General features: G+C 44.6%; 1 protein-coding gene across 1 annotated transcript; it reads right to left on the bottom strand.

Moving 5' to 3' along the window:
• Positions 1-439: 439 nt before the first annotated feature.
• Positions 440-1,332, bottom strand: LOC124666978 (17.9 kDa heat shock protein 2-like). The gene has a single exon (XM_047204312.1). It carries the CDS (start codon positions 1,238-1,240, stop codon positions 749-751), a length of 492 nt encoding a protein of 163 aa, XP_047060268.1. The 5' UTR covers positions 1,241-1,332; the 3' UTR covers positions 440-748.
• Between the last annotated feature and the right edge of the window lie 23,668 nt (positions 1,333-25,000).

Consider the following 25,000-nt stretch of genomic DNA (forward strand, 5'->3'; position numbering starts at 1 on the left):
TGGTTGGTGGTTGGCGCCCAGTTCAGGGCTAAATTTTGAAATAGTTTTTCCTAGGTGAGACGAAGGATTATACCTGCAAAACACAAATATCTTCGCCGTCGACCTGCCGACCGGACCGGCCATACTCGTACGTACGGGGACGTTGGCGCAATGGTCCACACCGCCTGAAAAAGATCGCAAACTCGCAAGGAAACTATGCGTCTGTGCCCGCCTCTTCTGCACGAGATGCAACCTGCCGACCAACTAGTTAGGTCTCTATTTAATTTCCACGAGATGCCTGATCCATCGAAGCCTTTTCATGGTCGAAATATCTTTTTCTGTGTCAGGAACACCCAAAATTTCAATGAAGAGTTTTAGCGTACATGTACAACCTTGCCGAAAATTACTGAGATGACAGTTTGATTTAATTTTGTAAACGTACTACCTCCACTTTCATGATTCTTGTAAACGTACTACCTCCACTTTCATGATTCTTGACATGATTTTAGTTCAAATTTAAACTAGTACAATCTTAACAAGAATTACGAAATGGGAGTAGCAATAACACAAGCCGCTTGCATGCGCATTGCTTTTACAGACTTGCCTGCCGCTCACACACTGAACCACAGACGGACGGATCACGGATATGGATGGATGGATGAACGACGTACACCAAGCAAGCACCTTGATTTCTGGTGAAGCCACACGGCCAAGCGAGCAGATCACACGAACAACTTACTTCGTGTGCGCCGGCATCAGCATGACGGCATCAGCACGGGCTGGCCTCGACCTCGATGGCCAAGGCCGGCTCGGGCAGAGCCACCACGGTAGCTCCGATCCTAGGCACGGTGACGACGAGCTCCCCGCCGTCGTCCATGGCGGCTCTGACCTGCCCCACGACGGCGTCGTCGGGGAGGCAGAACCTGCCGAAGAACGACGCGCAGCTGCGCTCGATCACGTGCCGGGCCTCGTCCGTCCTGGCCTCCCGCCGCACGCTGCGCTGGCCGGCGATGACGAGCACGTGGCCCTCCTCCTCGACGTCCACCCGCACCTCCTCCTTGCTCACCCCGGCGGGCAGCCGAGCGCTGAACACGTACGCCTCCGCCGTCTCCCGGGTCTCGATGTACGTCTCCGCGAACGCCGTCGTGTCGCTCGCCAACCACGCGTCGGCGCCGGCCGCCGTGCCGAAGATGCTGCTGAAGGGGTTCTTCCACGCGTCCTGCAGGGACAGCGTGTCGAAGAGCCTCGCCACCAGAGACATCCTCGCAGAGCTAGCTTGATGGCTCTTAACTTCTTGGCAATATGTATCTATGACTCTATGTACCAAATGGTAGCTGAATGGTGCTTGGAGGTAATGGCGAGGCACCGGCTATATATGCACGAGTAGGAGCGCTAGGCAAGACACCAGCTACTTGCCTTGCGCCTTCCTCAGATCGACCACCTGTCCCAGTAGCTTGAGCTGTCGTTGCTCCTCCAGTGGCGAGGTGTGAATGGGTCAATTTTGTTACGTTGCGGATGGACTTAAACGGGGGAGATCACGAAAGCTCACGCGAGTGATCCTAGCAATGCTGAAAGCAGACCAGATGGGCCTACAAATATTAAGGCGTCACAAAATTTATTTTTTAGCAAAGTGATGACCTCCCATAACTTTATAATGCGTGAACCATTTTTTCTATTACAACTCACTTCTAATTTGCAAATCTTAGTTATTAAACCACTTGCAATATCCACATAAAATTACTGGGATTTTCACTATATATACCAAACTGAACCGATACGCGAGCAGCATGAGAGGCGATCAGGAGGCAACGGCCACTAAAGCCATCTAGGCCGAAGGTTCCATTTACCTTGCTCGTGACCAGGTTCGTTCGCTCCGTCTCCGGTGGTCATGGGGCCTAGAGGTGACACGGACCATAGCACTTCATCGGCGGGGAGTTTTCGTTCATTTTAAGGATAGTTTTCATTTTTTTTTTAGGATAATGAGGCTGCGGCTACACCCTGAATCAGAATAGGATGCTCACCCCCTTATCCTCACTTTTGGTGATACATCTAGCGCTGGCGAAGGCTCGTGGACTCATGTGCCCGACAATTCTCCTGTGATCGATGTGGTTTTTGTGGTCGTTGGTGTGGTCTCATGTCAGTCTTTTTCGATCTACGATTCTCATCGTTGGCCATGAGTGTTGCTCTGGTTCTTTGGGTCTTAGCATGACGACTTCTCGTCTATCTACTATAACAAGCTATACTACGACCACGGCAAGTTTTTTCCGGCTTGCGTGATGGACAAGCGAGGATAGCGGCGGGCTTTTTGCTCATACTAATGTCTGTAGTCGTCGCTAGGTCGTCCAAAAATCGATGTATATTTTTTTTTAATTTTTTAACTATTTGTACTACTGTTGACGATAATTAATAGATCGGTGCAATTTTGATAAAAAATGGTTGGAAAAATCTTAGTTGCAAATCAACTTACCACTGAAAAATTGCGATTCCAACCTATTTTTAACTAAACAAATCTGTGTTGCAATCTTATTTACAACTAAAATTTTTATGCAACTTCAGTTGCAACTCATGCAATCCTAGAATTGTGATGCAAATCCATTGGTTGTGAACTTGACAGAGCACCAAGTTAGTTTTCTTCTCAGAAATTTAGAATATATTACACAGATAACAGCACAGTAAGCACGCACGTTTGCTCCGGTGTGACACGGCCTGACGGGTCCCCGGCCCTGTCGACCTGCACAGGTTTTCCGGACCATTCCGACGGCGACGTCGCCTGGATTTGTTGGCATATCCTCGTCACCTCGCTAGAAAATCTAGCTTTGCAACTGGCCAATGGAGCGGTCGTACGAGTCACACGCCGTGGTTTGTGTGTGTCATTCAAGTCTCTTGGGGCGAAACGTTGTGCGGTCGACGTCCTCCAGTTAAGGGCTGGATGTACAATCCGTTCACACTTTTCCTCACTCGATCGACATGTTATACCTGCGCCAGCCCCCGTTACAATCTTGACGTTGAGGTAACAAATAGCTCACTACTAGTAGTACGGACTCTTGTTGTCGTCTGTCTGTCTGGACGAAATCAGGAAAGATTCTACCAAGGATTAATTGTGAACGCAAGTGACGAATGTTACAAATTCAGAGCTCTCGGGCTAACATTTCTTCACTGTAGAGATGTACTCTTTCCATATACAAATAACTGGACGCCTAAAATTTGTCCATACCTTTCAATACACTTTAAAATATTTTCTCCGTCCATAAATACTTATTATTGCAGGTTTAATGAAGCTAGAAATATTTCTGTGACAAGTATTTAGGGCTGAACGGAGTAGAAAAAAGGCCCCTCTATTTTTACACGATATAATCAAGCCCAATAATATTTCACACATGATCTTCTCATTTTCTACATGCACTTAGCTCACTTGAGGTAGAGAAATTAAAGAGGAGAGATGATAATTGTCATGTTCCTAATACAAAATTCATAATATGTGCTCGAAAATTGAAACGCCCGCTCTTGTGGAGATGGAAAAACCACGTGAGTCATCGACGTTGTGTTGATTGAGCCTGGAGAGTTAAGCCAAAAAAATGTTGGAACAATTGTCCGTTCATCAGACAATGACGGCATGGACATCTGTCTGATTCGTGGAGGTTGATGTCTTCACAATGGATTACAACCATGGAGCTTTTTTCTGGAAGTTAGTGCAAAGTCCACTAACTTCTCGAAAACCATCCATGGAGGTTGATTCGCAGTCCGCATAGGTAGAGGTTCTAAAAAATTCTTCCTCGACCTTGATGCTTGTGATGTAGATTGTTCCAAGGGACTATGCCAGTGATTTGCATTAACGGGTTGACGGAAGGGACGAAGAAGAGTGGAGAGAGGGGGCCCTTTTCCGAGGCCGAGGCCATATGTGTGAACGGGAGGCCGGCAATGCCGTTGAGATGCAGGGGAGGGTGACCTGAAGAACAATGGGGCAATCCAATTTGAAAATCTACTTGAACAACCACGACATTATAGAGTAAGGAATGTGAGTTGATAGCCTCTAGCTTGAATAAAAGCATACACCGCGGTGTTACTCTTATGCAATCTCCTTGCCAAATTCTTCACATAATTTTGTGTTGTTGTGTATGCTTCTCTTTGTGAAGAATACACTTCGAGCGAAATTGTAAGCATTATTTAGAATCTATTAGAATATCGCACAAGTAGTGATGAACCACGAGAACTTAGACTAGGCCGTTCATGAGCAGCCCAAGACAAAGAGCAAGGACTTGGCGATGATCTTTGGGATGGCATTAATTGAGCTAATAGGCCTAAAATCGGAAATGTCATCCGCCTCTCTGATTCGTGTCTATCCTGCTAGTAACTTCTACTCAGTGTCAGATGCAGCTATTCTTTCTTGGCAATAGAACAGTATTGGAGAAGTTTATCCAGTATCGTTTTCCATATGTTACGACGCAAGATTCTACCCAGGACTGTGCAGTGATCGTACACACAATGTTCTTGGGGTTAACATTTCTTGACTGTAGAGATGTAGGTGAGTCGTCGACGTTTCGTTGATTAATCTGGAAAAATGACATGTCCGCTGCACTGGAGCTCCAGAGTCCAGATAACTCACCGTTCTATAAATGCCGTTGAACTCGATCAGAATCGTCCACGCGATTGTCCAAGTAACAGTTGAATATTAGTCCAATCGATAGTATAAATTTTCTCCTGGAAGCACGTGTTAGCTTCCACTCGAAAATATGGGCGCGATTGTCCGTTCATCCGACCCCGACGGCACATACGTCCGTGATTTGCTTCGCTTCCACTCAAAAACTTCCGATCCCATGGAAATGTTGCAGACCACTAATGCTCTATCAGAAATATCGATTAATTGGCGAGAGCGTAGCACTGTTGCAAAGAGATCTTCTTTGACTTTTTTATCCATCGCTTGGCTGGAGTTTGTTGGCCGGAAATGCTTGGTGGCAACTGAGCGAGAAAGATCTGATGTGCCATCACAGCACAGCAGAACACGTACTGCTCGTGCGAGATCGATTTTCAGGATCGAACAAAACGAATTCCAAGCCGGCCTCGTGGCATGTCGATCACTTCCAAGGCATGGACAGAAGTAGTGATAATATCCGCATAATCCATCGGCTCGAACAAGTATGAAAGTGACCCAACAACTTACGAATAAAGTCACAAGATGTATGGTTGAGACCTTAGGGTCGCATCTTGCATGCTAGAATGGATCGGTTCATGAAAATTGGCGGTCTGGCTTACCGTTGCGCGAGCATTGTGTGAGTTTGACCGAACTTTTACAATAATCTATCAACAGATATAATATTTTTAAGATATAATATAAAAAATATATTTTATTACTCATTTAATGCATGATACTAATTTTGTATTTTACATGTTAATATTTTTTAGTAAAAACTTAGTTAAATTTGATATAGTTTAACTTTCTAAAAATAATGTAAGCCATAAGCTTTGACATGAGACTGGTCATAGTGGGAAGTAATATGGAGTAGTAACATGCACATGTTGCTACTCTATGTTACTACCTTGACAGTGGTTAGTAACATCAAAGTAGTATTATAGATGTATTTATCAATTAGCTTGTAGACTTATTGTATCTTGGGAAGTGTGATGTTACAGTAACTATCTATGTTATTCTATCCTCCTCTCTCCTCATTAACTCACTGCCACATAAGCAAATTTGGTGAGTTGAACACTTCGGGTGTGTTCGGTTTGGGGATGGGATGGAATCAAATGGAACCATTCCATTCCACTGTCACGGAACCGTTCCATCCCTGTGTTCGGTTTGGACAAAAAAAATGTCACGGAACGGTTCCATCCCTGTGTTCGGTTTTGGAATGAGATGAGAATGGAATGGGATGGGTGAGATAGTCGCCCGATTAATTATTCTAAACTTGATTAATTATTTGCTAAACTTGATTAAGTAGTGCTAAACTTTATTAATTATTGCTAAACTTGGTTAATTATTGCTAAACTTAATTAATCAGTGTGTGACAGTCACCCGTTCCACCTCGTCCGTCCGAATCGGAGGAACCACTTCATTCCGGATCTAGAGGGAATATTCCATTTGGAGGAACCACTTCATTTCATTCCAGTTTGCAACCGAACGCATGAACGGGCTCTGGGTGCGGAACGGTTCCATTCAGTTCCACCCCATCCCCAAACCGAACACACCCTTAGGCTGGTGCCAATGGGGGCGAGAGTGGGGGCGATAGCGCCCGGCGCGGGGCGGGAGAGAGGCGAGAGAGGGGCGAGACGAGAGCGGGAGGCGGCAGCGCTGGCGCCGGGCGGTAGGGGGCGGTACCGCCCGCCTATAGCCCGCGTTGGAGGCGAGAGCGGGGTGAGAGTGGGGTGAGAGTGGGGTGAGAGCGAGGGAAAAAACTGACGTGGCGGGTGAGAGTGGTGTGGTGCATTGGCACCAGCCTTAGTTACTAGTGAAGTTACGCCCATTATGAGTACTCTGAGTGAAGCTTCAGCCCAGCATGACCGGGCAGCTGCCCGGGATTGGCTTCGTGCGGCAGGTGTAGCTTAGCTCCCCGTGGATTAGAGCATCTCCAGCCGTCTCCCCGACGAGGCCCCCAGGACGGCGATTTGTCATACGGATGGACGAAAATGGCTCAGTCGCGCCCCCGGTTCCACGTTTTCGTCCGGATTAGGCCTTTCATCCGTCCGGAGAGCCCAGGCCATCCCCGGCCCCCCGGGGAGCGCTCGGGGACTCCGGATGAGAGAAAATCGCGGGAACCGTTTGGTGGCCCCGACACTGTCGGCGACAATGGCATGGGTTTCTACGGCAATACCCTCGTCTTCCCGATCTACGGCACTACCCTCGTCTTCCCGATCTACGGCAATACTATCGTCGAACGAAAGCTTTGAACTCTCAAGTGGTGCAACATAGACAAATTATATATAATTCGAATAAACATAAAAATTACATATAAAAACGTTAAAACAAACTTTAACTATTTCTTCTTCCTAGATGGCCCCGCCTCATCGTCGTGGCGGTGACGCTTCCGGCTCGTCACCTCCTTGTCGGAGGAAGTTGAGTCCTCCTCGTCGTCGTCCTCATCAGCCTCTTCGTCCTCCTCCTCCTCCTCCTGCTTCTCCTCCTCTTCCTCGGCCTCTTCCTCGGCCTGCTCCTCGGCCGGCTCCACGGCCTCTTCGTCCTCCTCCTCGTCGTCATCCCACTCGTCCTCGCTGGCCGGCGGGGGGGAATCGTCGCTGCTGGACGATGCAGCTCGATCCCACCAGTGGCGCCATCCAGGCGCCTTCCCCTCGCTGTCGGTGTCCGATGGCCAAGAGCAATCGCTCATGGTTGACAGAAGATGGTGAGGAGAGAATAGATGAATGACGTCGGCCGTTGGAAACCGTATATGTAGGTCTCTCGACGAAGAGAGCGCCGGTTGCTCTTCCGCGGAGTTCATGCTCCATTACGGCGGTTCTCGCGTCGAGGCTACTTCGACCGTTCCCGACGAGGCGTTTAGGCTCTCCAGACCACTTCGTGGACCATTATTACGGCGGTTCAAAGCGACGAGGGCACTCCGACGGTTGCCCTTTCCGGCGACACCGTCGCTAGGCACGCGGTGGGTGAAGGCGACCATGGGCTTGCCACTGGGAAAATGGGCCTCCCCAGGCCAAAAAATACATCCATCCGGCGCTAAATAGCGCCGGATTTCGGCCTGGGAGCCCCAATGGCTGGGATGCTCTTAGAGACATGTCGCAAGTGAGGCAAAAAAAAATGTGAGATGATGGCTGCTTGCTGGGGCAACAGCTATGGCCTGTGGCCTGCTGGGGTCAATAAAATACACACCAGAAGCTAAAATAAGCTGGGTTAGCTGGCCCAAACTGCCATCAGGCCTAAGCACCTATCCTCGAACGATTGACAATTCAGGATGCTAATTCCATGGTGTTGTCTCTTCGTCTCCTCACACAACGGCTGCAGCAACGCGGCGGCGGCGGCGCGTACACGGCACACAGGCGATGGTGGCACGGCGCTTGAGTGAAGACTCCGTGGCAGCTTGCAGGTCAGGACGGTGACAGGCTACTGACGGCGCTGTTCTCTTACCCGCTCTCACAGTGCATTGGTAAGAGCATCCCCACTCGTTTGGGCTCCCCACGCCCAAATCCGGCGATATTTTCGTCCGGATTGGAGGAAGATTTAGCGTGGGGAGGCCCATTTTCCCAGCCGCGAGCCCAGGATGGATGCAACGTAATACGACGAATTCAGACAAAATAGGCGAATTCGTTCAAACATAAGCGAAATTTAATGATATTTAACATATAGAGGCGAGTTCGTACATAAATAGGCCGAATTCGTACATATATTTGAATTCGGCGATTGGCAAACTAAACTTAAACTAAATAGCGGCCTACTACATGCCGAAATTGCGGTAGAAGGACGTGTAGTCGCCGCCGTCGTCGTCGTCGTCGTCGCTCGAGTCGGCGTTGTCTCGGGGCGGCGGAGCCTCGTACCAACGGCTCGTGCCTCGGCCAGCGTCGCCGGTGCGTGGCGGCGACGGAAGGTACATGTCGTCGTCGCTGCTCTCGTCGAGCTTCACCACCTCCCTGGGCGCGGCGTTCCTTGCGGCGGATGGTGTGGCGGCGTTAGCGGCGAGTTGACGCGCTGCGGCCAGATCCAGTAGCCGCCGGCCGGTGCTCGGCCTCCTGGCGCTCCCGGTCGCGCTCGGACCGGTCCAGTTCGGCGTCGTCCGCGCGCTTCGCCTCCTCCATGTCCTTCAGCGATCTTGCGATCGCCTCCGCCACCGCGGCCTCCTCCGCGCGCCTCGCCTCCTCCTCGGCGAGCTGGTTTGCGGCGAGCTTGTTGGCGCCGGCCTCTTTCTTCGTCTTCTTCCGCCCGCTCTGCGGAGCGGGCGGCTGGTCGCGGATGACGAGGGCGCCGCTGCTGCGCCCTCTGGTCGGCGGTGGCGACACCGGCTCCTTCTTGACGGTCGCCCACTCCTTCTTGACGGTGGCCGGCGTCGACCCGCCGGACCTGGACGCCGATCTCGAGCCCGACGACGAAGAGGACGGCGCCATCCTCCTCGGTATCCCGGAACTACCGTGCCGGCGCGACACGGTAGCCGCCACCGGCGGCGGCATCCCCAGGACAGGGGAGTTCCCGTCCTCGATGTGCGCGAGCACATTCTCGAGGGTGCGGTTGGGCGCGCTCCACCATCGGCGGCGGCCGGCGGCGTTGTTCCTTGCCGGAGGAGGAGGAGGGCCGTCGTAGGAGGCGAGCTCGCGTTCGTACCTTCGCCGGAAGAACGCGATCCACGCTTCGTGGTTGTCGGGGAAGAAGCGCGGATCCGCGCGCTGCTCGTCACTGAGAGTGGCGAGCACCTCCTCGATCGCCGTTTCGAGTGCGCCGCCACCCGTTGGCGGCGGCGGGATCGGCACGCCGCCTGCGCTCAGCCTCCATCCTCCCGGCGCGCGGAAGTCCGGCGGCGCAGGGTACCCCGCCGCGTGCGGGAGTCGCCCCTCCCATTGGTGGAGAGAGCGGCGGCCGAAGCCGTTGTTGGCCGCACCGTCGTTCGCCATTGCTGGTTTCTTCGAGTTCGGGGATGATTTGGGGGAAGACGAGCGAGGAGGTGAATGCGGGGCAGCCGGGGTAGTTCGGCGATAAATAGCGGTAGGCGCGCGTGAAACCGAGGCGACGGCATTAACTCGCCGCGTGGAAGCTACGCGTCCGGCGAATGCTGACCGGCGGCAGGCTTTTACAGCGCGCGGAAGACGATGCGATGAGGACGACGATCGGTGTCTCTCGCCGACAAGTTGGGGCCACCAGACGCGCGGGAACGTTTCGCGCGCTTTCGTTTCGTCCGGAGTCCCCGAGCGCTCCCGGGGGCCGGGGATGGCGTGGGATCGCCGGATGAAACTAGGCCCAAATCCGGACGAAAACGAGGAACCGGGGGCGCGACTGGGCCGATTTTCGCCGTCCGGATGTAAAAAACGCTCGCCGGGGGCCTGTTCGGGGGGACGAGTGGAGATGCTCTAAGTTGCTAACTGCGATCCGTCCTCTCAGGCTGAATTCAATCTACAAACTGAGGGAAAATGATTTGTTTAGACAGTAGCACTTGATCACCTAAAATATTGGCAAGGATAATCACTCTAATTATTTTACTTAATCATTATGTTGGATCTTTAATTTCAGAAATTTTTAGATTTTTGTTTAAATGCCAAGGTAGGGGTATTTGGATACCTAGACTTTTATCACTGACTCATATTGTTAATGGAGCTATTGCTTATCATGTTTATTTTTCAGAATATTCGGCTGCGATTCCTACAAAAAAATACCTGCTTGTGATTTCCTGCAAAAAAAAAATTCAGGTGTGATTCTCGTTTTTCTTCTTAGCTATGGCCTGCCCAGGCTCCAATTTTTTCCTAGCTCCGCCACTAAGCTTTGGGATGGAGGTAATATTAGACATTGTTCATGCTTTGCTATGGGTGGCCGTACTAAATATCACTTTTTTCTTAACCCGGTGAATGGCATCATTCTGCCCTATTGCCGATCTTCTCTATCCATGTCTATTAAAACACTGCATGTGCCAAAACAAGTATTAAGTGAGAACTGTGTACAAGAAATTTCATTTCGAGTAATTTCCACATGTCCCTAGACGTTTAGGGCATTCAGGATGTATAAAATGCAACTTTTACCTAATCTAAGCTGAGGGCGTACATATCTAGATCAGCACCACGAAGAGAAAAATAGTTATCCATGGTCCTCTGTATCTATATATAAAGAGTAATCTCAAAAAAAAAATATAAAGAGTAAGTTCTAAAAATTGTTCTAAATAAATATTCCCATGTGTTGGTGTACAGGTTGATTTTTTTTGTCTCATTACTTTGGTTGCTGCTCATTACGGTGTCTCCAATTCAAAAATACCATGTTGGACATGGGTATACATAAACCTGAATTTCAAGTATTGCATTTAAAAATATAAAGAATTGAAATAATAACGTAGGCAAATATTACATATTTACGGATGTCAACTTATTGTCCAAAGTGATGCGTCACAACTTCCATCAATCTTGACTCTTTAGATTAGATACCGATATACTGGTTTGCTCCGGTCATGTTTGTCCCTTCAGCAGACTTATTTACGGAGGTGTCTACAAGATTGGAGGGCACGGCGAAGGATTTTATTACCGAACATGGGTGGCAGCGTAATCTCAAGATTGGACCTCCACCATCATAGGTGTCGATACAATCCTTAGTTCTTGTATTGAGCTTTTCCTACTTCTTATATGTTCGGAACATTGATAGTGAGACGACTGTGTGCATCTTGATTATGCAGAGGCCAGATGTATTTCTTAATCCTTTTAAGTAATGATAAAGCACCCTTTATCAAACAATGTATATATTTCCTTGGTAATCGTACCCGCTCCTCTTCGCTACCTAGCTTCACCAAGGCCGAGCCGCTAGGGCTTCATGCATGTTGCGTGGCAAAATTAGTAATAATATCAACAAAATCCATTATCTTGAACAAGTAAGAAAGTGAACCAACAACTTACAAATAGGTCAGAAGATGTGTGCTTGATAGCTTGAGGGATGAGGGTCACTTCATGCTTGAAGTGTTTGGTCCATGAAATTTGCTGGGCTCACACCAGCCCAGCCTTCATTTGGGCTAGCATTGTGTCTGAGCTAGTAATAATAGATATGGGTTATGTACCCATATTTGGAAAAGGCGTGAGTTATGTTCCCCTCCTCGCAGGCCTTCTCCTCTGTATGTAAAACTTCACACCATATTTTTTTTCCATTTAGTGAGTGTCTATTTGTTGCTTGAGGGATTTTTAGTTGGGCATCGGGAGATTTTTTTGTCCAGTAGCAACATGACACGTAGTGTCGCAAAGCAACAGTATCCTTTTCCCTTTCTGTTTCTTCAGGTTTTATTTCCTTTTTTCCTTGTCCCACGAAAACCGATATGGTCCTATGGAAAGTGTGATGTCTTGATCCTCATGAAAGCAATCACCTTCTTGAGCCACAAGGCTACATTCATCTGCAAGATCCACATGAGCCAGAGAGAAACAAAAACGGAAAGGAGAAAGACGATGGACCAGTCTTTAGCATGAAAAAGGAGAAACAACTTACAGAAAACCATTGAGCTTCACAGCATCCATGTGCTCACAAGGTCGTGGATTCATATACGCAAATTTTACTACAGTAACAAAAGATCTTATAGGGCAATGTTTCGAAAATTAAAAATATAGCATCTCTTACTTGCAACATGTGATTTAAATTGAGATAATTGCATTCGCAAGGGTAAACTCTACAAAATAAGTAAAAATAGTATTTATTAATATTTATGAGTTATGTAGTTAATTTTTGCTAAGAATAATTGGATATTCAATAGCTAGAATCATTTATTAGGAAAACAGATTATGAAAAGGTTAAGTGGTTTAGTATAAATATGTGAAATGGTTATGAAGCGAGCAAAGTGGAACAAGGATCTCTATTGCATGTGAATGGTTGGGACTCTCATATGGAGTGATTTGGTAGTGTCGATTTTTTACATGAGCATTGAATCTTGATTTATTGATCACATAGGAAGGCCGAAATCTCTATTTTCGTCTAGCACTCTTTAAATAAACTGAAATATCTCCTGCTGTCCTCAATGGTTGCACCTATTGTGAACTATAAATTTATTTTGAGTTAAAAAATAATGAAATGATAAAAAGATAAATATATGTTTCTATTTTCAGAATTGACAAAAACAACAAATAAAAGTGACATTGCAAAGTAAACATGTTTCAGATGAAAAAATTTGATCAGGATTCATGGATTCACTAGACCTATCTTTAATAAGCATGGTGTCAGAAAATATAAAGCACAAATAGGAAGATCTATTCAAACGTGCAAACAATATGACTGGTAAACATGATAACATCAAGCACTCCTTCCATAAATCCAGCTACCACTTGCATCAAAGTGAGCATGGTTAATACTACTAAACATGAGCATCAATATCACATCGTAAATAACTAGAAAATGTAGAGTATCACATTAATTAAGATAGCATGAAGTTGTGAATTGATCTACGGTATAGAGATGCCTTATTTTATCCTTGCTGAGGCGATTCAAAAAAGTACAACGGGGACAAGTGACTTTACACTATATATCAATGGGAAACTACATCCCTCAATTCACTCTACCTAAATACCTAATGCACCCCGTACAGGGTATTCGGAGGTGTAATCATCACATATACAAGCATGTCTCTATTATTTAGTATGGAGATTCAAGAAAATACAAACATGTGCAAGTGCATTTACCCTTTCTATCACGGACTAATACATAACTTAATTAAATCTGACTAATAAACACCGCACCTCAGGGACGGAGCTGCCTTATTAGCAATGGTGTCAGCTGACCCCATTGAAAGTTGGAAAACTATTCACTAATCAATACTAAGTGCTGTCATTTTACATAAGATGACACCAGTGGATTAGAGATAATATAGTGCTGACCCCCTTGAATTCTTTTCCTAGCTTCGTCTCTGCCGCACCTGCTACGGTTGTACCCACATTGGCCAGATATATCATCAAGAATATAGTAGAGTAAACAAACACACATCTATAAATATTTCACGATCAACCATGCATGTAGCAAAGAATTGCATAGAATTCACAACCAAAGATCCACCTTTGGAAGCTGAGGCAAGAGCATGCGAAAAAAGTTTAACTTTGGCTTTACAGCAAAGTGAGTTACAATTTGAGGTGGAATCGGATTGCTTGAGTTTGATCTCAGCAATCAATGGGAAGCTCCAAGATCGCTCGTCGCTCGCGCATATGATCACTAGTAGAAAACCCCCCTTTAGTACCGGTTCCAAAGGCCCTTTAGTACCGGTTTTGGAACCGGTACTAATTATCCGGTACTAAAAGCCTCCACCTTTAGTACCGGTAAAGGTGCCCGCGGGGTTGGAGATCTTTTTTTATTATTTTTTTCACAAAAAGGCTATTTCGTTTAATTCTTTTTATCCATTTTTTTTCTAATTATTTTTCACTCCTTTTTTTTCACAATTTCTAATATTTCCGTTAGTCTCTAACTACGCTTAATCTCTAGTCAATTACTTACCCTCGGTCAAACTTCTCGGTCGGTCACCCATCCTCACACTACTCCAACACTAGCACGCTTAACTTCCAGGTTCCTTTCCGTCCCACTTCCAAGTGCTTCGCGCGCATGTTGTTGATAGTACTATCATATCAATCCTATTAACATGTTGGTCAATGTCACACTTCTTTATTATTTGTATTGCAAATAATTTTTTTAATAAACAAAAGTAATGATGTAATAATAATGTTGAATAAATAAATAAAAGTAACTTTTAAATTTGTATTATTTTTTATTTATTTTTAAAATTTTTAATATTTTTTTTGCCAAACCTTAAACCTGAAAATTTGAAAATCTTATAATTTGCTAAAAGTAATAGTAATATTCTGGGATTCAAAAAATCTTATAATTATTAATTTTAGTTTTTAAAAAATAAAGAAAATATAAAATTCGAAATTTTTGGGAAAAACCTAAAATCTTCCTGCTTTCATATTTTCATTTGAAATTTTGAGAATCTAAAAATTGGCTAACCGGATGTAACTTTTTCCCAGGATTTTTTTTCGACGTCGTATGCAAAAGTTATTGCGGTTTTACCATTTTTCAAAGCTTTTTTGCAAAAAAAGTGAAAATTTAAATTTGTTAATTTTCCCTAATAGTAGGTTGCATAACATACACGAACCGGTACTAAAGGTTTTTCAGCTGACGCGAACCCTTTAGTACCGGTTCGCGTCACGAACCGGTATTAAAGGTCTTTACGAACCGGTACTAAAGGTCTGAGCAGTGCAACCGGTACTAATGCACCCTTTAGTACCGGTTCGTAAGGGAATCGGTATTTATGACTTAGATGGATGCCCATTTTTCTACTAGTGGATCAAGGAGATTAAATTTTTAGCTAATGGTGATAGACATATTTCTTTTCTAAAAGTGGATCGCTCGCAAAATAGGGCTAGTCACTGTCTAGCAAACTTTGTGAGGACATATTTGCGCATGGTTGTCTGGTTTGGCTCAGGGCCGGAGGTTTTGTCTTCGGGACCTGGTTGTAAGTCCTATTGCTTAATATAAACCATTTTTACCCTAAAAAAAAGATCCACGTTCAAAGGTAGATACATTATACATATTGTTCCCGTAATATTTTTAGGCAACTCGTGTAGATAGATAGATAGATAGATAGATAGATAGATAGATAGATAGATAGATAGATAGATAGATAGCTTACCAGTTTATTAAGACAAATATATCTGCCATAAAATATATTTCCATGATTTAGAAATTTTCTTATAGATATTTGGTCAAACATTGTAAGCTTTCACTTTTGATTAGTTTACTAGTTCCATGTTGTTTAAAAGGAGAAAACGGTCAATGTCATTGTGGGTTTGATAGATAAAAAGACGTTCGACTCTAAGAACTGTAAAAAAATAATGCATGTAGAGAGAGATAGAGTTTAAATACCGTCACAGGAAAAGGCTTTTTTTTTTTAGGTCGTGGAAAGGCTTATTTTGCAGTGCCACCCTTTAGCCTCCTACATACAAATTGAAGATAAATATATAAACTTCGCAAATATGTGCAACCCACACCAGCAAATTCTTGGGAAAACCAATGTTGTCGCCGACACAACAAACCAGAAATAGCAACATCTGATCCAAGAAGTAAATAAAGAAAGCTAGGATAATAACAAATTTCAATAGATATACTGCTCCCTCCAATACCTTTTAACTGATTCGAATCTAGTATAAATTGTACTAAATCAGAGTTAACTAAAAGGGATGAAGGGAGTACATAACATAGCGTAAAAAAATATTGTAGTTCAGCGTGCAGGTGTTCGAAGGAGAGCTGTAAGATTAGATGCAAGTTTAGGTACTAGATCCGCAGCTTGGCTCAGAGACCTTGATCTTACCATCGATGGTGCACTCCAGGTAACCCTTGGTGTCATACTCCTGCAGAGCCTTCGCCGTGTGCGCCTTGAGCTCCGCCTCCGCCTTGAGGCAGACGCGGTTGAAGTTCCTGATCACCTCGCCCTGCGATTCCGAGAAGAAGCGCGAGCGTATGACCCTCTCGGGGACAGGCCGGAAGCTCTGCTCCATGAACCTCCGGAGCCGTTTGACCCTCTCCTCCGACACGCGGCGCGGTGGACCGGCCATGGCAGGAGGGACGACTACGACGGCGTCCTCGGCGAAGCCCTTGGCGTCGTACTTTTCCTTGAGCTCCCTGATCTTCAGCCTCACGCTCTCGAAGTTGATCTTTCTGGCGACCTGGCCTGGTGGTGTGGCTGGGGGCCTCAAGGCAGCAGGGGGCACGACGACGTCGGGGACCTCGACGTATCCCTGCGCGGCGTACTTCTCCAGAAGCTCCTTGCTCTTCTGCTTCAGCTTCTTGACGTCGATGCCTCTGGTGATTGACCGGATCTGCTCCGCGTCGGCCGCCGGGAGGAAACGGAGGTACGCCTCACTGCCGACGCCGGGTTCTTCGTCCTCCACGAACTGTCTATGGTCCTCGATCTCCTCCGGGGATAGCAGACGCATTGGCTTCGGCGGTTCCTCCTCCGTCGGCATCGGCTCCTTCCTCTTACCCATCGGCATCTTTCCGCGGACCTTGATCCGGCGACAACCGCCTCGATCGATTGCTCTCGAATTCTTGATACGGGGCGCTGCTTGGACTTGGCTTGAGGTGCCCAAAGGACGATTCCCGTGTTCCTTTATAGTACTAGGACACCGACCAGAGATAGATTATTGGACGACTCCAAGTCCTGCTCGAATACGGTCATCAGCACCTCGTATCCTGGCCGGAGTGGAATCGACCGGAATTGCTGGCAGCTGGCCAATTTGTCAACACGACACGAGTCGTCTTCGGTAAGTCGATTGAGAATTCGGGAGTGGCGAAGTTTGTTGGGCATTTGCAAGAGAATCTAGTCTGAATTACGCATGGAGGAACTAGGAAGGCTGAATAATCAAGTACAGTTTCGTCACTTACGCTAGTTCTTCAGTTTCGCCAGAGATAGCTTTTTCTTCGGTTTCTTCAGAGAAGAACTGGGCACGAGACCACGATCTATGTGCGCCACATGCGCCGCACGAAGGCATGCTAGATCATTCCTATCTCATTCTCTATAGGAAATCTCTCTATAGCTGCCCAGTCGTGGTAACAACAATCCTTGTAACACCTACTCACAAAGTACGAAAATTCACGGAATGCAACACTACCGCTAGCTAGCGGAGCCCAAGTCCTACCCCGCTTCTTGTTTCGCCCTGCTCCTCCCTTATATAAAACTTCAGGCTATATTCTTTTTCTCATCTAAGAAAAATTGTTTCATGCACCAAAACAGGATAAAAAATGTTAAGTCTTTTTTCTTAAAAAATGCACACAATTTTTTATTGCAAAGTTTTAAGTACCATACATTATAATCCAACGAAATATAAAGCATATAGTGCTCAATCAATATCTAATCTATTAGCATACCGCTAGCTAGCCTGGGTGTAGATTGCCGAAAACTGCATCTAGAGTCCATAGACACCTACCTTTTCGTCATATGAAAGAATCATATGTGGATGAGTGGATCCATTGTACGAGTAGTCTTGTGTATAACCTGCAAATATGACCAATATTTTTAGAAACTAAGTCATTTCTGCAATTCCAAAGTACAAAGTATAAAAGTAACTATTTGCTTAAACGATCGATACACCACAAGGTCCTCGTGGGTTGTTTATATATGGATCCATCTAAGTAATACAGGGAGGAGTTGGGGTATCGTACAAGTCGGTATCAAACCTCCTGACTCCGTATCACAAGCGATAACGGGAGAGAGGGGGAGAAGGACTCTAGGCATCATACAACATCTAACATCCCCCCTTAATCTATGCTTCGAAGAAGATTTAGATTACGTCTAAACTCATGAAAATGTCTTACTGGGAGTGCCTTGGTGAAGCCATCAGTAATCTGATCTTTGCTTGAAACAAATTTAATATCCAGTCTCTTGTTGGCTACTCTTTCTGTGACAAAGTGGAAGTCAATCTCTATGTGTTTAGTTCGAGCATGAAAAACTAGGTTGACAGACAAGTAACTTTGCACTAAGACTAAACAAAATTACTTCAATATATAATGCGCATATTCTAATGCTAATGTATGTAACATTGTTATGTGTAGGTTCTCCAAAGCCAGACCCCATACCAAACTTATGTATGCATTTCAAAAGTTGCGAGGGAGACTATATATCCGAACATCCGTGCAGGGATCACTGCGCATTTTTTGAATACAAGAATGGACATTGCCAAACAGACCGCGATGGCATTTGCTGCTGCTCTAATTGAACACCATAAAAATTATGAATAATTGGACTGAACGTGTTATCTTTTGATAAGTTGTTGCATGTAACATGGGGTCAACATCCATGTTGCACCATGGATAGATCTGTTTGAGAGAAAACAATGAATAAATGAAAACTTCAGCGTGATCAATTCTTCAACAGCTTTTCTCATAGTCTTTATTTGCATCTTTGCATATAACTACACTCCAGTACTCCATGTGCCGATCAAGTTCTAGGTTATTACTCAAAAGTCACATGTGTTATCTAATTCATTGTTGTCGTAACAGGAGGTTCCTTCGTTTTCCGTAGGCCTCTGCATGCGCGGCCTAAATGTTTCCATGCCTCCATCGTTTTCTGCGGGCTTTAGCGCGCCGTGCAGCCGCATGGGACCAGTTATACAACCAATATAAGAGGACATACGATTTGTTTTCTTGAACAAGTCTTCTATGTCTACTTATTAGGCCACGTGGGACTAAAAATTTAAGATCCATTTGTCCCAATATAGCGGTCCCAAGCCCGGGTAAAGGAGGAGGGTTGTGATAGGCTTGGCGAGCCAACGTAAATAATCCGGCCACTCTCATGCAGATGAAACCCAAAAGATTTTCGTTGGGGCATAACCCTCTTAGCGATGCGCCATATCGGAAACCGGGTATGGTGTAAAATGGGCAAGGGCCGGGTCGTCACCCCCTAGGTGGCGCGCCGTATCTTGATCTGGATTCGGTGGCAAGTGAGCAAGGATCGGGTCGTCGCACCCTTAGTGGCGCGCTACATCGGCGCTCGGGTGTAGTGGAAAATGAGCAAGGGTCTTCACATTTGACTCGACGAGTGCGAAGGGTAAGGAAGCTAGCCGGGCCTATGAGGTTTCGCTTAGGTAGCTGAAACATAGGGTCCCTGACTGGTAAGCTTCGGGAGCTAGTTGATACAGTGGTGAGGAGAGGTGTTGATATCTGATGTCTACACACGCTTCTATTCTTGTAGACACTGTTGGGTCTCCAAGTGCAGAGGTTTGTACAACAACAACAACAAGTGTCCCTTAAGTGGATCATCCAAGGTTTATCAAATTCAGGAAGGTAGAGGTCAAATGTATCCTTCTCAAGCAACTCTGCAATTACGATACAAGAAGTCTCTTGTGTCCCCAACACACCCAATACATTTGTTAGAAGTATATGTGCACTAGTTCGGCGAAGAGATAGTAAAATGCAAATTATATGGATGAATATGAGTAGTAATAACAATCTGAAATAAATATGGTAGCGAGTAGACATGCAGTAAAACAGTAAATAAACGGTGTTTGGATATTTGGAAAGAAGGCCTAGGGATCATACTTTCACTAGCGGTCACTCTCAACAATGATATCATAAAAGAATATAAATATAAGGACTTTACTATGCTACTCTGAAAGACTCTCCGGCTGGATAACGTACACTAATCTACGTTGTAGGTCTGCAAAAGCAAACCTTAAAAATGTATTCCCAATTACTAATGAACACCCCACGCTGCAATTTGAGCGTTCATAGGCGGTACTAACACACCACAATATCATAGAGACGTCCAACTCAAATCATAATTCAGTGAACAAGTATTCTGTGAAATAGAGTCTAAGAGACCCACACGGTGCACACACTCCATCTTTACACACGTGGGACAAGGAGTCTCCGGAGATCACATAAGTAAAATCCACTTGAATAGCATAACGACATCTAGATTACAACACTAGTAGGAAAAACCATATAGATGAGATCTTATTTCTGTGGCGCACCAACTACATATGCGTCACATAAATTGTTTCTGTAGCGCACCGGACATGGTGCGCCACAAAAAATAGCTTATTTTTGTGGCGCACCACAAGCCCATACGCTACAAAAATAAGGTGGGGCCCACACCCGGCCAGCCCCAACCTTTGGTTTCACTATTTTCGTGGCGCATATGACCACGTGCGCCACAGAATTAAGGCATTATGTGGCGCACGTGGTTCTGTGCGCCACAGAATTAAAACATTCTGTGGCGCACGTGGTCCTGTGTGCCACAAAATTAAGACATTTCTGTGGCGCACACGAGTTCCATGCACCACAGAAGTTTTTTTTGGCTCCCCACACAACTCCACCCCCCCATCTCTTTTTTACCTCTGTAAAAAATAAAAGAAATAGATAGAAATTTCAAAAAATAAAATCATTCGAGATGCCCATGTATTATGTCATCTAGTACCACTGAAAATTGACAAACATGAATTTCGATTTTTTTTTGCAAAATTGTGTTGCAAAATCATCAAAATGGATTCCTGGTTGCATACGAACTCAAAAAAACCCACACAATATATCAAAATGACCGGGAAAAAATTCTACATCCAAATTCACAAAAAGGTTGTTTTAACCAATAGTTACAAGTTATGTGATAAAAAAGCCCACTATAAATACAACAACTCAAGCTTTTAATATATTTTTCCCAGAGTTTGGTATCATTTTTTATTACATTTAACCATTAAAAATAGAGAACAAAGAAGGTGAGATACAAATGAAAAATATATTGCTTTCTATATAACACATCTAGCATGACTATGTATTAATCAGAATGAATTGATGAGCACTATCGGGTTACTTTATTTTTGTGTGCAAATTTATTGGAAAAATTATTATCCGCATAACTAGTTCTAAATTTTTTCCAAATATCAGGAGAAAATAAACAAGCAACCTCATCTAGCCTGACTATATATTAATCATAATGAATTGATGAGAAATTCCGGGTTAGTTTATTTCTGTGTGCAAATTTAAAAGAAAATTTATTATCCACATATCTTGTTCTAAATTTGTTCCAAATATCATGATCAAATAAACAAGCAACCTCGAAGTTGAAGATGGATATACTAACTTATTTAAATTGGAGAGTCAATTAATATCAAGTTATCCATGACATACTTATTTATAACTTACTTAAAACGTGTGTATATCACTGAGTTTTCTAAGTACTAATTGAATCCTGCTAAAAAATAGAAGGGCAAGAACAAACCTTTAATGATCGGATCAAGTCTATATAAGCACATCACAAAAACATACTCGATACGTTATCGAAAGAGCTAGTCTACTCTCAAGGACGACGACACCTAGAAGGAAACAAGTACAAACCAGTCCACATGGCTTTTATCAAGACAAACGTAACAATCTTATGTTGGGTGGCTCTTTTGATGATGTCTAACACTATTTTACTGTGTCATGCAGATGGAGGTATGCCAGTTTGTCTATATATTTCCTGTTCATTTTGTATAACATATGCACACAACTTTGCACTAAGACTAAACAAAATAACTTTAATATATAATGCGCATATTATAATGCTAATGTATGTAACATTGTTATGTGTAGGTTCTCCAAAGCCAGCCCCCATACCAAACTTATGTATGCATTTCAAAAGTTGCGAGGGAGACTATATATCCGAACAGCCGTGCAGGGATCACTGCGCATTTTTTGAATACAAGAATGGACACTGCCATTCAGACCGCGGTGGCATTTGCTGCTGCTCTAATTGAACACCATAAAAATTATGAATAATTGAACTGAACATGTTATCTTTTGATAAGTTGTTTCATGTAACATGGGGTCAACATCCATGTTGCACCATGGATAGATCTGTTTGAGAGAAAACAATGAATAAATGAAAACTTCAGCGTGATGAATTCTTCAGGAGCTTTTCTCATAGTCTTTATTTGCGTCTTTGCATATAACTACACTCCAATACTCCATGTGCCGATCAAGTTCTAGGTTATTACTCAAAAGTCACATGTGTTACCTAATTCATTGTTGTCGTAACAGGAGGTTCCTTCGTTTTCCGTAGGCCTCGGCATGCTCGGACTAAATGTTTCCATGCCTCCATCGTTTTCTGCGGGCTTCAGCGCGCCGTGCAGCCGCATGGTACCAATTATACAACCAATATAAGAGGACATACGATTTGTTTTCTTGAACAAGTATTCTATGTCTACTCATTAGGCCATGTGGGACTAAAAATTTAAGATCCATTGGTCCCAACATAGCCGGTCTAAAGCCCGGGTAAAGGAGGAAGGTTGTGATAGGCTTGGCGAGCCAACGTAAATAACCCAGCCACTCTTATGCAGATGAAACCCAAAATATTTTCGTTGGGGCGTAACCCTCTTAGCGACGCGCCATATCGGAACCTGGGTGTGGTGTCGAATGGACAAGGGCCGGGTCGTCACCCCTTAGGTGGCGCGCTGTATCTTGATCTGGATTCGGTGGCAAGTGAGCAAGGATCGGGTCGTCGCATCCTTAGTGGCGCGCTACATCGGCGCCCGGGTGTAGTGGAAAATGAGAAAGGGTCTTCACATTTGACTCGACGAGTGCGAAGGGTAAGGAAGCTAGCCGAGCCTAGGAGGTTTCGCTTAGGTAGTTGGAACGTAGGGTCCCTGACTGGTAAGCTTCGGGAGCTAGTTGATACAGCGGTGAGGAGAGGTGTTGATATTTGATGTCTACGCATGGTTCTATTCTTATAGATAGTGTTGGGTCTCCAAGTGTAGAGGTTTGTACAACAGCAACATGTTTCCCTTAAGTGGATCGCCCAAGGTTTATCTAACTCAGGGAGGTAGAGGTTAAAGGTATTTCTCTCAAGCAACTCTGCAATTACGATACAACAAGTCTCTTGTGTCCCCAACACACCCAATACACTTGTCAGATATATATGTGCACTAGTTCGACGAAGAGATAGTAAAATGCAAGTGATATGGATGAATATGAGTGGTAATAACAATCTGAAATAAATATGGCAGCGAGTAGACATGCAGTAAAACTGTAAATAAACGGTGATTCGATGTTTGAAAACAAGGTCTAGGGATCATACTTTCACTAGTGGTCACTCTCAACAATGATATCATAAAGGAATATAAATATAAGAACTTCACTATGCTACTCTGAAAGACTATCCGGCTAGATAACGAACAATAATCCACGGCGTAGGTGTGCAAAAGCAAACCTTAAAAATGTATTCCCAGGTACTAATGAACACCCCACGCTGCACTTTGAGCGTTAATAGGCGGTACTAACACACCACAATAACATAGAGACATCAAACTCAAATCATAATTTAGTGAACACGTATTCTGTGAAATACAGTCCAAGAGACCCACACGGTGCACACACTCCACCTTTACACACGTGGGACAAGGAGTCTCCGGAGATCACATAAGTAAAATCCACTTGAGTAGCATAACGACATCTAGATTACAACGCTCATGGTCACATAAAGATCACACAATGGGATAGAGAGATAAACCACATAGCTACCGGTAGAGCCCTCAGTCCCGAGGGAGAAATACCCACTCCTCATCATGGGAGTCAGCAACGGCGATGGAGATGGCGGTGGAGGGAGTCGGTGGAGATGTCTCCGGGGGCAATTCCCCGTTACGGCAGGGTGTGGGAATAGAGACTTTTGTCCCCCGAATCTTCTCCACGATGGTGGCGGAGCTACGGAACTTCATGAACGGAGGTTGGTATAATTAGGGTTTTTGCGTCGAAGGATTTATATAGGCGGAAGGGCGAGGTCGATTGTCTCCTGGGTGGCCCCCACCATGCCTAGGCGCGGCAAGAGGTGGGCCCGCGCCTAGGGGTTCTTTGGTCACCTCGGTTCCCCCTCTGTCTCTTCTTTGGACTCTTTTCTTCGTTACGGTGAAACGTTAACTTCGGCTTTTGTTTCATCCAATTCCGAGAATATTTATTGTACAACTTTTCTGAAATACAAAACAACAGAAAACAGGGAACTCGCAATGTGGCATCTCGTCAATAAGTTCCAGAAAATTCATAAAAGTGCCAGGAAGTGTAAATAAAACATATAGCAGTTGGTGTAAAACAAGCATCGAGCATCAAAAATTATAAATACGTTTGCAACGTATCAGCATCCCCAAGCTTTACTCCTGCTCTTCCTCGAGTAGGTAAGTGATAACAAAAATAATTTTTGAGGTGACATGAAGCCAACACAATCTTGATCAGGTTATTGTAAAAGCAATGTGAGCTGGGATCAAAGTACTCTAAACATAGACATGATAGATATAATTCAATAGAACTTAGCAACTATGTTATAACATGAAGAGTAACTCAAATAAAAAGATCATGAATAATAATGCATTGAAAGCAACTATTTGTTTATGAGCATAGAGTAAACATAACAAAGTGGTACTCAACATGTCCTTTATGAGTAGCCAAATATAAATGCTAGGACACCTTAAAAGTTCAAAGGGTGAGTAGAGACAAGTAATTTGAGGACAAGCAATAGCATAATCATGCATCAATCAATAATAATTTTGGGACTATGCACATTATTGCACTAAGAATGTCAACTATGCTCTCTTAATTGGTGCATAAAAAAGAAGGTGAAGACTCAACATAAAAGTAAAAAAAAAGAGACTCTTTGCAGAGTAAGCAAGATAAACAAGTTTTTATAAACCTTCCAAAAAGTATGATACTTATTAGCTTTGAGCTCTCATTGCCCCTATCATAAGTTAATGTGAGTCAAAAATGAGCTATATGCTTGCAAATCACAAATTGAAAATCTCATGCACCTTGAATGCGAGTACCTAAACCTCATGCTACTCAACTTAGGTCCCAAATAAGTTCTTGTCATTGTAAGTATACATGTATCACATTGAGAACCACCAACGGGGTACCTCTTGCCCGATGATA

Source organism: Lolium rigidum, chromosome 6, assembly GCF_022539505.1.
Source record: "Lolium rigidum isolate FL_2022 chromosome 6, APGP_CSIRO_Lrig_0.1, whole genome shotgun sequence".
NCBI lineage: Eukaryota > Viridiplantae > Streptophyta > Magnoliopsida > Poales > Poaceae > Lolium > Lolium rigidum.